General features: G+C 36.5%; 4 protein-coding genes and 2 long non-coding RNA genes across 8 annotated transcripts; 2 read left to right on the forward strand and 4 right to left on the reverse strand.

The window, feature by feature from the left end:
- Window positions 1–442: 442 nt before the first annotated feature.
- Window positions 443–3,824, reverse strand: EGY2 (ethylene-dependent gravitropism-deficient and yellow-green-like 2). Of its 3 annotated transcripts, none has more exons than NM_203007.3 (12): window positions 3,455–3,824; window positions 3,288–3,360; window positions 3,011–3,145; window positions 2,764–2,814; window positions 2,566–2,676; window positions 2,358–2,432; window positions 2,154–2,259; window positions 1,976–2,069; window positions 1,723–1,876; window positions 1,421–1,628; window positions 1,165–1,325; window positions 443–1,033 (listed from the first exon to the last, which is right to left on the reverse strand). In NM_203007.3, exons 1-12 carry the CDS (start codon window positions 3,613–3,615, stop codon window positions 779–781), a joined length of 1,584 nt encoding a protein of 527 aa, NP_974736.1. In that variant the 5' UTR covers window positions 3,616–3,824; the 3' UTR covers window positions 443–778. The 3 variants fall into 3 exon arrangements, with proteins under 3 accessions (NP_974736.1, NP_196193.1, NP_001190232.1); NM_001203303.1 differs by having other exon boundaries at window positions 615–1,033; window positions 3,288–3,351; window positions 3,455–3,786; NM_120656.3 differs by having other exon boundaries at window positions 592–1,033; window positions 2,566–2,814; window positions 3,455–3,688.
- Window positions 3,825–4,123: 299 nt separating this feature from the next.
- On the forward strand, window positions 4,124–5,689 carry AT5G05750 (DNAJ heat shock N-terminal domain-containing protein). Its single transcript, NM_120657.2, has one exon — window positions 4,185–5,689. The coding sequence runs from the start codon at window positions 4,351–4,353 to the stop codon at window positions 5,233–5,235; it is 885 nt and encodes a 294-aa protein (NP_196194.1). The 5' UTR covers window positions 4,185–4,350; the 3' UTR covers window positions 5,236–5,689.
- Window positions 4,171–4,610, reverse strand: AT5G01095. Its single transcript, NR_142476.1, has one exon. It is a non-coding gene; the product is annotated as an other RNA (long non-coding RNA).
- Window positions 5,649–7,846, reverse strand: SYP31 (syntaxin of plants 31). Its single transcript, NM_120658.5, has 6 exons — window positions 7,449–7,846; window positions 6,790–7,040; window positions 6,546–6,691; window positions 6,423–6,467; window positions 6,112–6,309; window positions 5,649–6,026 (listed from the first exon to the last, which is right to left on the reverse strand). The coding sequence occupies exons 1-6, from the start codon at window positions 7,657–7,659 to the stop codon at window positions 5,867–5,869; spliced, it is 1,011 nt and encodes a 336-aa protein (NP_196195.1). The 5' UTR covers window positions 7,660–7,846; the 3' UTR covers window positions 5,649–5,866.
- Window positions 7,847–8,384: 538 nt separating this feature from the next.
- Window positions 8,385–8,712, reverse strand: AT5G01105. The gene has a single exon (NR_142477.1). It is a non-coding gene; the product is annotated as an other RNA (long non-coding RNA).
- A 2,470-nt stretch (window positions 8,713–11,182) lies between these two features.
- Window positions 11,183–11,611, forward strand: WOX7 (WUSCHEL related homeobox 7; the record flags this gene model as incomplete). The annotated part of the gene is made up of 1 exon (NM_120659.2): window positions 11,183–11,611. The coding sequence occupies exon 1, from the start codon at window positions 11,243–11,245 to the stop codon at window positions 11,609–11,611; it is 369 nt and encodes a 122-aa protein (NP_196196.1). The 5' UTR covers window positions 11,183–11,242.
- Window positions 11,612–12,178: the final 567 nt, after the last annotated feature.

Raw genomic sequence — 12,178 nt, forward strand, 5'->3', positions numbered from 1 at the left:
AAAATAAAAACATAGAAAAGTTGGTAACATGCCTGATAGCGGAATGTTAACAATACTACTTCTTTTACCAGATTAGTATTTAATTTCTTCAGTCAATTATATAATAGTACGAATGTAGAAACTTTGACATTTTCTTGAATAAACAACGATCATAGTAGGACTATGTAAATTGGAAGGTTGCTTTAGCCTTTAGTTGCTACCAACCAAAATCAAATCCATCCACATTAAAAGCATGTGCTTTTCTTCTTATCTTTTACCTTCCAATTTCATAATATTATTCTTTCCTTCTATTATACTAATATTAATCCTTCCTAGTCATTTCTTTATGTTATTAAAGTTTTGAATTGTTTTTCTTGAATAGAGAATTTAACGTCGTTATAGCATCAAATTTGTCACATACTCTCGCATGTCTATAATGTAGTTTAAATTTCTATTAATTCGTCTGATATATATATATATATATACAAAGTTGTTAACAATATGATTATCACTACCCCATAAACAAAGTTGGTCTTTTCTGTTTTTCCAACCAGTGAAAGTCTCTTTTTCAAAACCTAGATTGACAATCCCACACGTAATTAATAACTGATTAGCAAAATATTAGTTCACATTTCTGTGAGAAATTTGGTTTGTTTCCTAAACTGCTCCATGAGAGTAAAAATATAGAGCAAGAACAAAAACATAACTTTAGATGTCAAAGTAGAGCATAGAGACCAAAACAAAAAGTTACAACTATATCTCTGATTTCTTATTGTGCGGTGTAATGATATGAGTCACTTCACAAGCCAATCATCATGGCTTCATTGCCCGTGAAAGCAAATGGGTAAGGCAAACACACAAGCAAGGAGAGAAACAAAACCAGGATTCCAAGAGACACATACTTATCATCAGGCACCGTGATTTCTTCAGCCAGCGGCGCAATCGGTCCACGCTGCAGGAAGAATATCAGAACCACCCAGTAGAATGCCACGTCGCTGAACAACGCCGATAAGCCCAAAAGCGCTATGGATGCACCCGTGAGCCGTGTTGCGGTCTGAAATCATTAGGAGACATATATAATTCTGATTACTACCTAATCAATCTACTATGGGGAATGGACTCGAACACAAAGACGAATAGTATAAGACATTGTTAAGCTTTTTAAGTCATTCTAATTAGTGTTACCTTTCTTCCCCAAATGGAGAAAGCTATTTTGCCCCCATCGAGCTCCCCCGCAGGGATACTGTTAATGCCATTGATGAGAAGTCCAGCCCATGCCCAGATCACAAGTGGGTTAAGAGATATTGAAGTTCCTTCTTTGAGTGCATCACCTAGTAGGAGCTTTGCTATAAGAGAAAAAGAAACAAAATTTAAACATTGATCAACTCTCCAGCTTCAGCCTGCAACACTTTATCATATTTGATTGAGAGCTAAAGCTTACCAATACCACCAGCAAGGAAGGACTCGTGAAACACTGATGCATCAACTACAACGCCAATGCCGTCACTGGGAGGCACGAATAACCCTATAAGAAACAGAATCAAGCCTAGAGAAAAGCCAGCCAAAGGTCCTGCAGCTGCAACCTTCAAAAGATCTTCTCGCTTGGCTACGATATTTTTGATTCTCGTTATAGCACCGAAAGAGCCTATCTGCCATCTAAAACATGTTCATTAAATGTCTAAAAAAACCAAATTTCAGCTGAAAGTTTTTCCTTTTCTTTCAAATAGAACATCGCATCTTCACCTGCCAACTTGGAACAAAGAATGGAACACCAAGCTTTATTCCTAAGCTATTTGCAACTAAAATGTGTCCCAGTTCATGTACTCCAAGGACAAGAGCGGTGACAAGAGCTCCTGGTAAGCCATCTTTTAACAGTTCAAGGTTGTCAAAGGCCGATCTGCAATTAAATTCATATATGGGAGGGAAATTTTTTATTCAGTTAGATGTTTTGGAAGCATAACATATTCTAGAGAAAACATGTTCAAGATGTTCTTACAGTAAGTCGGATTGCAAGGCAGGCACATTACGGAGAAACAATGTAAACAATGCCACCAATCCAAAAGAACCAGCAGCAAACCATTCAGGAACAGCTGCAAATTATATGTAGTATCCAGCTAAAACTTAATAATCTGAGAGAGATATCCTTATTAACATGGAAGTGTATAGCAATATACCTGTTGTCTCGGGTTCTAAGGACCTTCTTGGAACAACAACGGCCACAGGTTTATCATCCTCAGGATTCGTGAGAAGGAAAAGCTTGTACTGGTCACCAAAATTATTCTGCAGATTGATGAGCAATACACTATTACTCTTTGTCACAACATGTGCTTGTCAACGATCATAGTTAAGAAAGGAAACCCAAAAAGCAGAATTGTTACCTCCATCCTCGTCTTTATCTTCTCGTAACTTGTAGCAGGCTTGCCTCTTAGATTTCCTTTGAACAATACCCCACCCTACCAACATTGGATAAAAACGTCAGGAGATCCAACAATAAGAGAATTTCAGAACCTCGTATTTATGTTTCATTAAAAGCAAAGTTGGTAATAACGTTAGGAAAAAAGACTGATGAGTTTCTCACTGTCTCACCTCATATGGTTCTTGGCTTGTTACGAAGAAGGTGTCAAATCCAAATACTTGGCCCCTGAGAATATCAATGGTTTCCTTGGGGAGTCTCATGGAATCGTCCAATTGTAATGGCTGTTCACAACAACTTTTTATGAAAGATAAACAACCAGAAAACATTATGCTGTCGTCTTTGTAAATAACATGGATGATAATACTTACATTCACACCAGGAAGAGGAGAACCACTGCTAACTTCTAATTTATCACCGTCCTATTCCAAATGCAGTAGAGTACAACACATTCAGAAACAAAACCAAGAAACAACGCATATGGACACGTTATGCCATGTTTTCAAATTAGATTCAATTACTTTCAAGTTTAAATTACTAGACTACCAAAACTTAAACTTACAAATTGAGCTTTAACTTCACTATGGATGCATTAGTTTCCAAGTAAGAAGACAATACCTGAGAACTGAACTGAGCTTTGTTTTCCTCCTCATTGCCCGGCGCTTCATTCACAACCGTTGACTGTGAATTCAACTCAGTAGGAATTTTTGTAGGAGGATCATCTGCAGAGCTCTCTTTGCCTTCTTTATTATCCTGCAAAGAAGAACTTACGAACTCAGACGCGTATACGTACCAACACTTCTAATGGACCACGAAAAAGTTTCCACATAGGGAAAATCATAAACAGAATCATAGTCTCTAGAAGAAAAAGCCACATTGATACAAAAGCAAATACCTCATCATCATTGCCTTCTGGTTCCGTTTGCGTCTCCGTCACTCTAACCAAAGTCTCTCTCTTTCTGAAAACTCTAAATTCAAAGCCACCAGAATAAGTAGACAAAGAAGTAGCAGTGCTCACGCCTCACGGATTAACAAAAGAAGAAGATGAATAAAACAATATACCTTTCAAGCTTCAGATCCTTCTTCCTTCGAGATGTTCCTGTTTGCCCAAAATTGAGACTGGAAGTAGCAGCTACAAAAGGCTGAAACTGAAGACTACAACATGAGCTGCATTGCGACAAGACGCCGAAATTGCCGCGAAAACTAGCCACCGCGAGATTCATGTCCTTAAGAAAGCGACCAACAAAATTCGAAAAGTCGAGACTTTTAGATTCTCCGATCAAAACTCTGATGCCATTATTACAAAGTAAAGATTTTTAATTTATGTTCTTCAGATACTTGTACGATTTCAGATGCTGTGTCCTCTCGTGGTTCTCTTATCGTTGGAGGAGAGAGGATCTTTCATTTATCCGTTGGAGGAGCTCTTTCCAAGAATAACGCCTCGTCGTTTTCGCCTTTTAGAGCGACATGTAGTTCCTTTCTTAATATCTCAAACGACACGTTTATGTGGTAAGGATAGAATTTGGGCCTTAAAATTAAACAATTAGGCTTTAGATATACTAGGTCTTAAATATATTGGACCTGGTGCAAATGCAAAGAACCGGGCCTGAATAAGAAAGACCAAAGCCCGATTATCCCCAGTTTTTTGCCGACACGACTGCCCCTTCTTGATAATAAAAACGGCATACATGTTCTTTTATTTAAACGACACTAGGTTCTCTACTTAATATACAAAACGCCACGCATGTTTGCACGCAATCCTTCTGAAAGTCGTTCATCTGTAGAAAGGCTTGAAAGCTGTGTGCGGATTGTGGAAGAGGAGGCGATATTTTTCAATCGTCGCTCGTTTGGGAAAGTCCTCACATCTTAGATGAACTCCAATCGCTTCGAGAAACTCTAATTCCTCGGGAGTTTCCGATAGCATCATCGGGAAATTGTTTTTCCGTTGAACAATCACAATGGATGGTAACAAAGATGACGCGTTGAAATGCCTAAAAATCGGCAAGGATGCTATAGAAGCAGGAGATAGATCTCGCGCTTTGAAATTTCTTGAGAAAGCTCGTCGTCTTGATCCAAATCTTCCGATCGATGGTCTTGTTTCGGATCTGAAGAAGCAATCGGATGAACCAGCGGCGGAGGAGGATTCGCCGGGATCTGCTGCCAACGAGTCATCTAAGCCGTCGGATCGACCTTCTCTTCGTCAACGTGGATCTTCGTCATCAGCCGCGGGATCGTCATCATCTTCGTCTTCCACGGAAGAACAACGAACGATCGTGAGGGAGATAAAATCGAAGAAGGATTACTATGAGATCCTTGGATTGAAAAGTAACTGTTCAGTGGAAGATTTGAGGAAATCTTATCGGAAACTCTCGTTGAAAGTTCATCCTGATAAGAACAAAGCTCCTGGTTCTGAAGAAGCTTTTAAATCCGTCTCTAAAGCTTTTCAATGCCTAAGCAACGAAGACACTAGAAGAAAGTACGACGGCAGTGGTTCCGATGAGCCTGCTTATCAACCACGCCGAGATGCGAGAAGAAACAACGGATTCAATGGATTCTACGACGATGAATTTGATGCTGATGAGATTTTCAGAAGCTTCTTTGGTGGTGGTGAAATGAATCCTGCTACTACTCAGTTCCGATCATTCAATTTTGGTGGAGGAACTAGAACAGCTAATCAAGCTTCTGATACAGGATTCAATCCTCGTGTACTTCTTCAAATACTTCCTGTTGTGTTCATACTACTACTCAACTTTTTGCCTTCTCCTCAACCAATTTACTCGCTTTCTCATCGTATAACTACGAGCTCAAATTCACCACGCATAGGGGCGTCACTTACTTTGTGAGATCAGCCAAGTTCGAGCAGGAATATCCGATAAGTAGCTTCGAGAGACAGAGGGTTGAAGAGCAAGTTGATAGAGATTACTTGTCTATACTTGGCCAGAATTGTCGCCATGAGCTTCAGAGACAACAATGGGGATATATCCGCGAAACGCCACGTTGCGACATGATGAAGAGGTTTGATGCAGCTGCTGCATAAACCATCCAGGTCAGAGAGAGACTGAAGCACCAAGTTAGTAAACTCAAATCCAAGAAACTTGGTTGGATTGTTCTGAGACATAGCTATGGTACTTACTAACTTCTGAGCATTTTTGTTGATGCTTCAGTAGTTTGATTTCTAAGTCCCAAACTCATATACGTTGATTACTGTCCTCCTTATGATGTTTAGTATGAAACATATTATGTGTGATTATATCTTAATTAGAATAATAATTACTTTGTTTGCTTTGAATTTTTACTTGAGTTAAATGCTATTACATCAGAAGTTTCCTGGTAAAATACAACTGAGTCTTGCAGAAAAATTAAACTTTTTGACACTCCACTATCCACACAAAAAAAAGGAGCCCTAGAAGCTTACAAGCTTAACATATGTATAGATTTGATACCCCCAGGAACAAGAGATAAAATGGTATTGTTTTAAGCCACAAAGAAGAGGAAAACAATCAGGAACAAGATGATAACAGCAAAGATCTTCATCATGAGCCATCTATTTGACGAAATTCGAGTGAGATGCTGCAGAAGAGCGCTACGTGCTCCCTCTACATTAACTAACGATTCATCCATATTGTCATCGATTCTGTTCCATAAAACTAACAGGTGTTAGATGATGTTCCCAGCAACTCGGAAAATGTCGGGTTGTGGGTAAGAAAACGTTAACGAACCTGATTGCTAGCTCTCCTTGTTGTGTGACCATTGTAGCTAGCTGCGGGAATATTCCACTGAGCTCTGTTATTCTTGATTCAACACTGTGAAGTGCAACCGCTCGACTTTGGCTATAGTTCTCCTGCTTTGGGACTGTTTGCTGCAACAAGGACATCTCCATTTGCTGTGAAGGAGCATTCTCGATCGCGGATCTGCGTCTGTTTTAGCATGACATAAACAAAACATCATGTTTTATACATCATTTTGACCTTCAAGCATAACGGTGAACAAACACAATCAAGAGTTGTAAGTAATGGGAATTAGGACATACCTGAGCTGGCTACCTGGCGGAGCTCCAGTATTTAATGGAGGTAATCTGATCGGTTACAGGAGACAAAACCTAATTAGATAAGAACAACTATTACATAGGAAGTAGTTCTTAAACAAAACTCACAGTGGTTGTTGTAAATTCCCGAAAGGATTTGATGAACTTGACCAAGGAGGAGGCTCAGGTACAGATTTTGCATTATTCTGAGGCGGACTATCTACTGCATTTTTTGTGGAAAAGAGTTGTTTCCGGTTTTCATGAGCCTTCATGTTCTGCAGGAAGACAAGACATATCTCAATAAAACACTGTCCATTGTAGGATAATAGGCAGATACAAATCAATAAAAGGTTGACAAATCTGCAAATCCAACCTCTGATCTCGTAGTTAGAACATCTTGAAGCTGCTTAGTAGCTCCCATAAGTCTGGTTTTCAAGTCATCACAAACAGCAGTGTAATGACCAACTTGGTCCTGTGAATAGTTCCCATCAGCAAGCTCCATGTTCTGAAGGGTTTGCAAATCCGAGAGAGCCATATTCAGCCCCGTGATATCGTTCCTGATCAACACAGTTAACTCCTGTATTTCCACAGTCCGGTCATTGAAAATCGTCGATTGTTTTGCCACTGTGATTCATCAAAAGTTTCAGGTAAACAAAAACTAAGGCTGCTCTCAATTGTAATCACAACAATGTCACTAGAATCGTTTAAAGATCATATGCAATACATCTAAACACAGACAAATAACTTCCGCAGCAAGCAACATGGAATTTTCTATTTTCTTCTAAGCACCATTTCTTGTTGCAAGCTAAATGCATAAAAGCAGGGTTTACGTTACACCTTTCCTACAAGACAGCTATAGGAATCTATGTATTAACCTCGTTAGAATCCAAAAAAAAAAAAAAAAAAAGCCTAATTTCATTATCCGGATCAAATACCCTAACATTTCTCATGTTTATTCAAATCCAGACGAAATTGATTCCAGCAGAAATTAAATATGAAGATGACGAGCATAGATCTGATACTGGATCGTACATTTAGCGAGCCTCGTGATCTTCTGTGACGTTTCTTTAATACCTAACCCGATCCGGGAAGCCTTCTTATTGAATTCGGATCCCGGAGACGACCGTTTGGATGATGCCGGATCATCTTCATCTTGATGAACGGACGGGATTGCCCCGATCTTCTTCAATGTTTGGGACAGTGAATGAAGCTCCACCGTCCGATCTCTGAACGTCGAGCCCATCGGAGGGTCGGAATTGAACTAAAGTCACCGGCAAATTGATGAATTTCCTCAGATGATGAGCTTTATTTCGAGAGTAACGAGAGATGTATCAATCGGAGAAAGAGACTGAGAAACATATAGGGAGCATATTCGATTTACGTCAAAATAACAAATTTTATGTTATTCAATTATAAATTTTTAAAAGTTTAATAAAATCTAATGTTATTGAACAAGTGATTCTAAAATCTACTTAAAAATCCCATGTTATTAAAAACATTTGAGACTTAAGTTAATTTGAATGGATTTACTTACTTCAAAATACAGAATTTTAAATCTCATAATTTTAGGTTATAACAACTTCTTGAATTTGAGAAGATTTTACAATAAATCATAATAAATTCTTAAATTCACTCAATTTTTTCAAAATCATATAAAAACTCAAAATAAATCAAATCACTCGAAATATAACATTGAATACATCTCCACAGTAGTAAGAAATTGATAGAAGTGCGTGTCATTATTATGTTATAACATCGAACGTCTTGTTGTTTTTATTCTTGTTGGACCGTGTCCCGTTTTAACATTTGGCAACCAAAAGGTGTGCGTTTAGGCATTAATTAATCTAACTTTGGGCCCAAAACCCAATATTATTTCCGTCTTTTTTAGTTTAGAAAAGTCTTTGTTTTTTTTGTTGCTGATTTCCTAATATCAAATTTGTTTCGTATATAAGATAAATGGAATGAGACCGAAGTTTTGGAATGAGTCACATGATCCGAGCCAGACCAACAAAGGAAGCATATGAGAAGCATGAGAAAAAAATCACTTAAGTATCTTAATTTTGTTCATGTTTGTTGTGAAGGGCTTACTAAGATATTAATAAAGAGAAAAGATAAAGTGTGAGATTAGAAAGTTGTATATAAGAAGTGAATGGAAATTAAAGGTTTGGGGTAATGTTGGATGGATCAGCGACAAACGTGGAAGCGAGGAGATCCAAAAAGGAAGCTTCCCAAGCTTCGCGAGGCGTAGGAGTCTACATTTTAAGCATGCCACAATTTCATGCCCTTGTTTCCCAATTTTGCGATTTTTTCATGTTTTTTTTCTTTTACGTACAAATAACATTTATTCAAAGTTCAGATGTTATGATTTATGCTTTATGCTTCCATACTTAAAGATTTTTAGTTATGATTTATGCTTCCATGCTTTTACTTTTTTTGCCATGGAACCATTTCTGTAAGTATATAATCATCGATTATAAACCTAAATTGTTTTCATTTTTATGAAATATTTACATTCTTAGCAAAAAAAAATAGTTCAGATGTTATTAAGTGAGTGTTTACTGTTTATCAACGAATTAATTAGTGTGATAAAAATTTGCAATATAAATGTATTGATTCTCTCAATTTACCAATCGTTTTATCTTGAATGCATTTAGAGATGGGAGTTCCTGTTTTTTTTTTTGCAATTGGAATCATAAAACGAGAACTTACGCAATCTGAACAAGGTCATTTAGGATAGACATTTTAAATTATACAAAATGACAGTAATTTGATTTTTGACAACGCATGATGTTAACTTAATTTTCTTATAAGATTTTTTTTTTTTTTTTTTTTTAAAAACTTTTGATGATCACATACACGACATTGACCTAGGAGTTAGAGCAAGAAAATTAAAAAACCCTTTGCCAAGAACTAGTAACCAAAACTTATGTCGCATGAAGCTTCATTTCTTATACGTTATATACAGTATAACATTAATAGAAAAACTAGAAATATTTCTTTAATGGTGCATGTAACATCATTGGGAATTGCATGTGAGTGGGATTTACAAATTTACAATGTGAGACCACCTTCCACTCAATATATATATGTTCCAAAGTGAAATTTTCGTTTTAATATAACATACTTGAATATAGAACCAAATAATATGTATCATGTGTGACGGGTTCAACGTTTTCAAATGTCCTAAAAGAAACAAAGAAACAAAGTTTTTGATTTATTATTTTAAAATCACAAAACCATATAAAGTTTAAAAATCTTGTTAAACTTCATAAAATCCGTCTTTAAAATTTTTAATATAAAAGTTTGATTCATATTATTGTTCTTTCTTAAACCAACATTTCGTTGATGAAAGATGGTCAAATGAATTTTTTGTTGTCAAGCTAGAGAACACCTAAATTTTTTCCAATTGATATTATGTATGTTAACACAAAAAGAGTTATCTAATACGATTAGTTAATTTATGGATGATTCCAAGTAGAAACGCCAACATAAACTTTGACTTTGAGGCCGAATTGATCTGCTTCTTTTATTTCTCTTACAAATTTGAAATTAAATTAGTCAAGTGTGATGATAAAATACATAACGTTTGTACGCATTAGTATGTTGTGTAGCGGAGAGACTCTTGTTTATAAAAACAATGTTTGGTTTATTCTAATTGTCATTTTATTCTTTGGATCTTTAGTTCTCGCTTAGCGTCTCGTGCATATTTTTCCTCAAAATCATCACCATTAAATGACTCACGTACACAATAATCACAACAACATACATATATATCACCATGCCAAAATACATCTGAAAAAAATAAATTCCTAGTCGCTACACTGTCATATTTTGATTGATATTTAGACTATTTAGTCATTCAGATAACATTGTTACGAGGAAGTATATATACATACGTAGCGTTGTACTACTGTAACTGGTTTTAAATTTATAGTATTAATTTTGTTGATGTTCCGATTGAAAAAGTCATTTTAGGAAAGAACGAAAAAATAGTTTGAAAGTGATTTTTTTTTAAAAAGATATAATCCTACACTGTCATGTTTTGATTGATATTTAGTCATTTTGTGTGTTAATTAACACTTTATTATAGACAGGGTTAGTTATTAATTTAAATCTAAATGTTCTTGTAAAGGCTTCCACTTAATTTTCTAATCACCATCTGCCGACCAAACTACTTTATCAAGTCACAGCTTTTGTGGAAAAATTTCCGTTAATTCATGAGCTTTTCTATTTGTTCACACTTCACACAATCATTAAATTAAATTTTGCGGCTAATGTTAGAATTATCGTACGACAACTGATCACACGCTACATGTTCTCTAGCTTAAATTTGCAACATATATAATTGAAACATCACTCAACCCCACAGGCTACAACATCCCACATTTAATCAAGAAATCAATCAGTTCACAATTACTGATGAAATTACGCAGCAAGTAACCCTAGCTAACTAGGATAAAAGAAAACGATCAATTCTCGGGAAAATTCAGTCTCTCCCGAATCCCAAAAACAAAAGCATGCATTTCGTAATAAACAACGCACTGATTCTGTTTGATTTTTTCTACCTTTATCCTACACAACACTAGTTAAACGACACAAAACTCAAAACACGAACACAGTTACTTAATCTATTCCCCTTATTCTTTCTTTTTGATTATAATAGCATATCGGAAAAAAATCTACAAACATTCAAAAAAACATCATCTACTCATCTATATATTCAAACCTTGGTCCATTCACATCACGAAGTCCATCGCCTATAATCATATAACATATCCAAAACCCTAAAACGCAAACACTAAGATAACTATTTCTTGAAATTAATAATGTCGTCGAGAGGATTCAACATTAAAGCTAGAGGATTATGTAATAACAACAACGGAGGAGGAGGAACGGGGGCGAAGTGTGGACGGTGGAATCCAACGGTGGAGCAAGTGAAGCTTCTGACAGATCTGTTCAAGGCGGGACTGCGAACACCGAGCACGGACCAGATTCAGAAGATCTCTATGGAGCTGAGTTTCTACGGTAAGATTGAGAGCAAGAACGTGTTCTATTGGTTCCAAAACCATAAAGCTAGAGAGAGACAAAAGTGCCGGAAAATCTCCACCGTCAAGTTTGATCATCGTCAAGATACAGATCTTTCTAAGCCTCGCCGAGACAACGTACGTCGTCATCAACTACCAGCGAAAGGTTAATCAAGATCTCTTTCTAGATTGTTTTATAATCACATTTTACAGTATATATTATCAGTTTATCACTAAGACGCTAATAATGTGTCTTGGTTTCTTATAAATATTTTTGAAGTTTGTAAAGTAGAAGAGAAAATGATAGAGACGTTGCAACTCTTCCCATTATCGAAAGTTGAGAGAGTGAGAGCAAACGTTACTGCTGCGAGCCACAACGAATACACACGAGAGCAAGCATATACGACGGCGTTTTCTACATTCTCAACATGTGGGGCTGAGATGGAACATTCGCCGTTGGATCTCCGATTAAGCTTTCTATGAACGGATTTGATATTAACGTACAACTCTAGTGGTGACGTTGCTAAGAAATAAAGACATGATGATCACATTTATTTAGATCTAGCTAGATTTTGACAAATTTCCCTTGTAACAATATCAACCTAATAATATCGTTGCTACATTTTTTTTCATTAGCTTCTTCTCTTCACTTATTGCCTGTTCTGTTCTGTGGCCTACCCGTGAAATGAGTACTTACGATTTAGGGTTATAACATTACCATAGTGGAAGGGATGATAT

The sequence above is a fragment of the Arabidopsis thaliana genome, chromosome 5, assembly GCF_000001735.4.
Source record: "Arabidopsis thaliana chromosome 5, partial sequence".
NCBI classification, from domain to species: Eukaryota; Viridiplantae; Streptophyta; class Magnoliopsida; order Brassicales; family Brassicaceae; genus Arabidopsis; species Arabidopsis thaliana.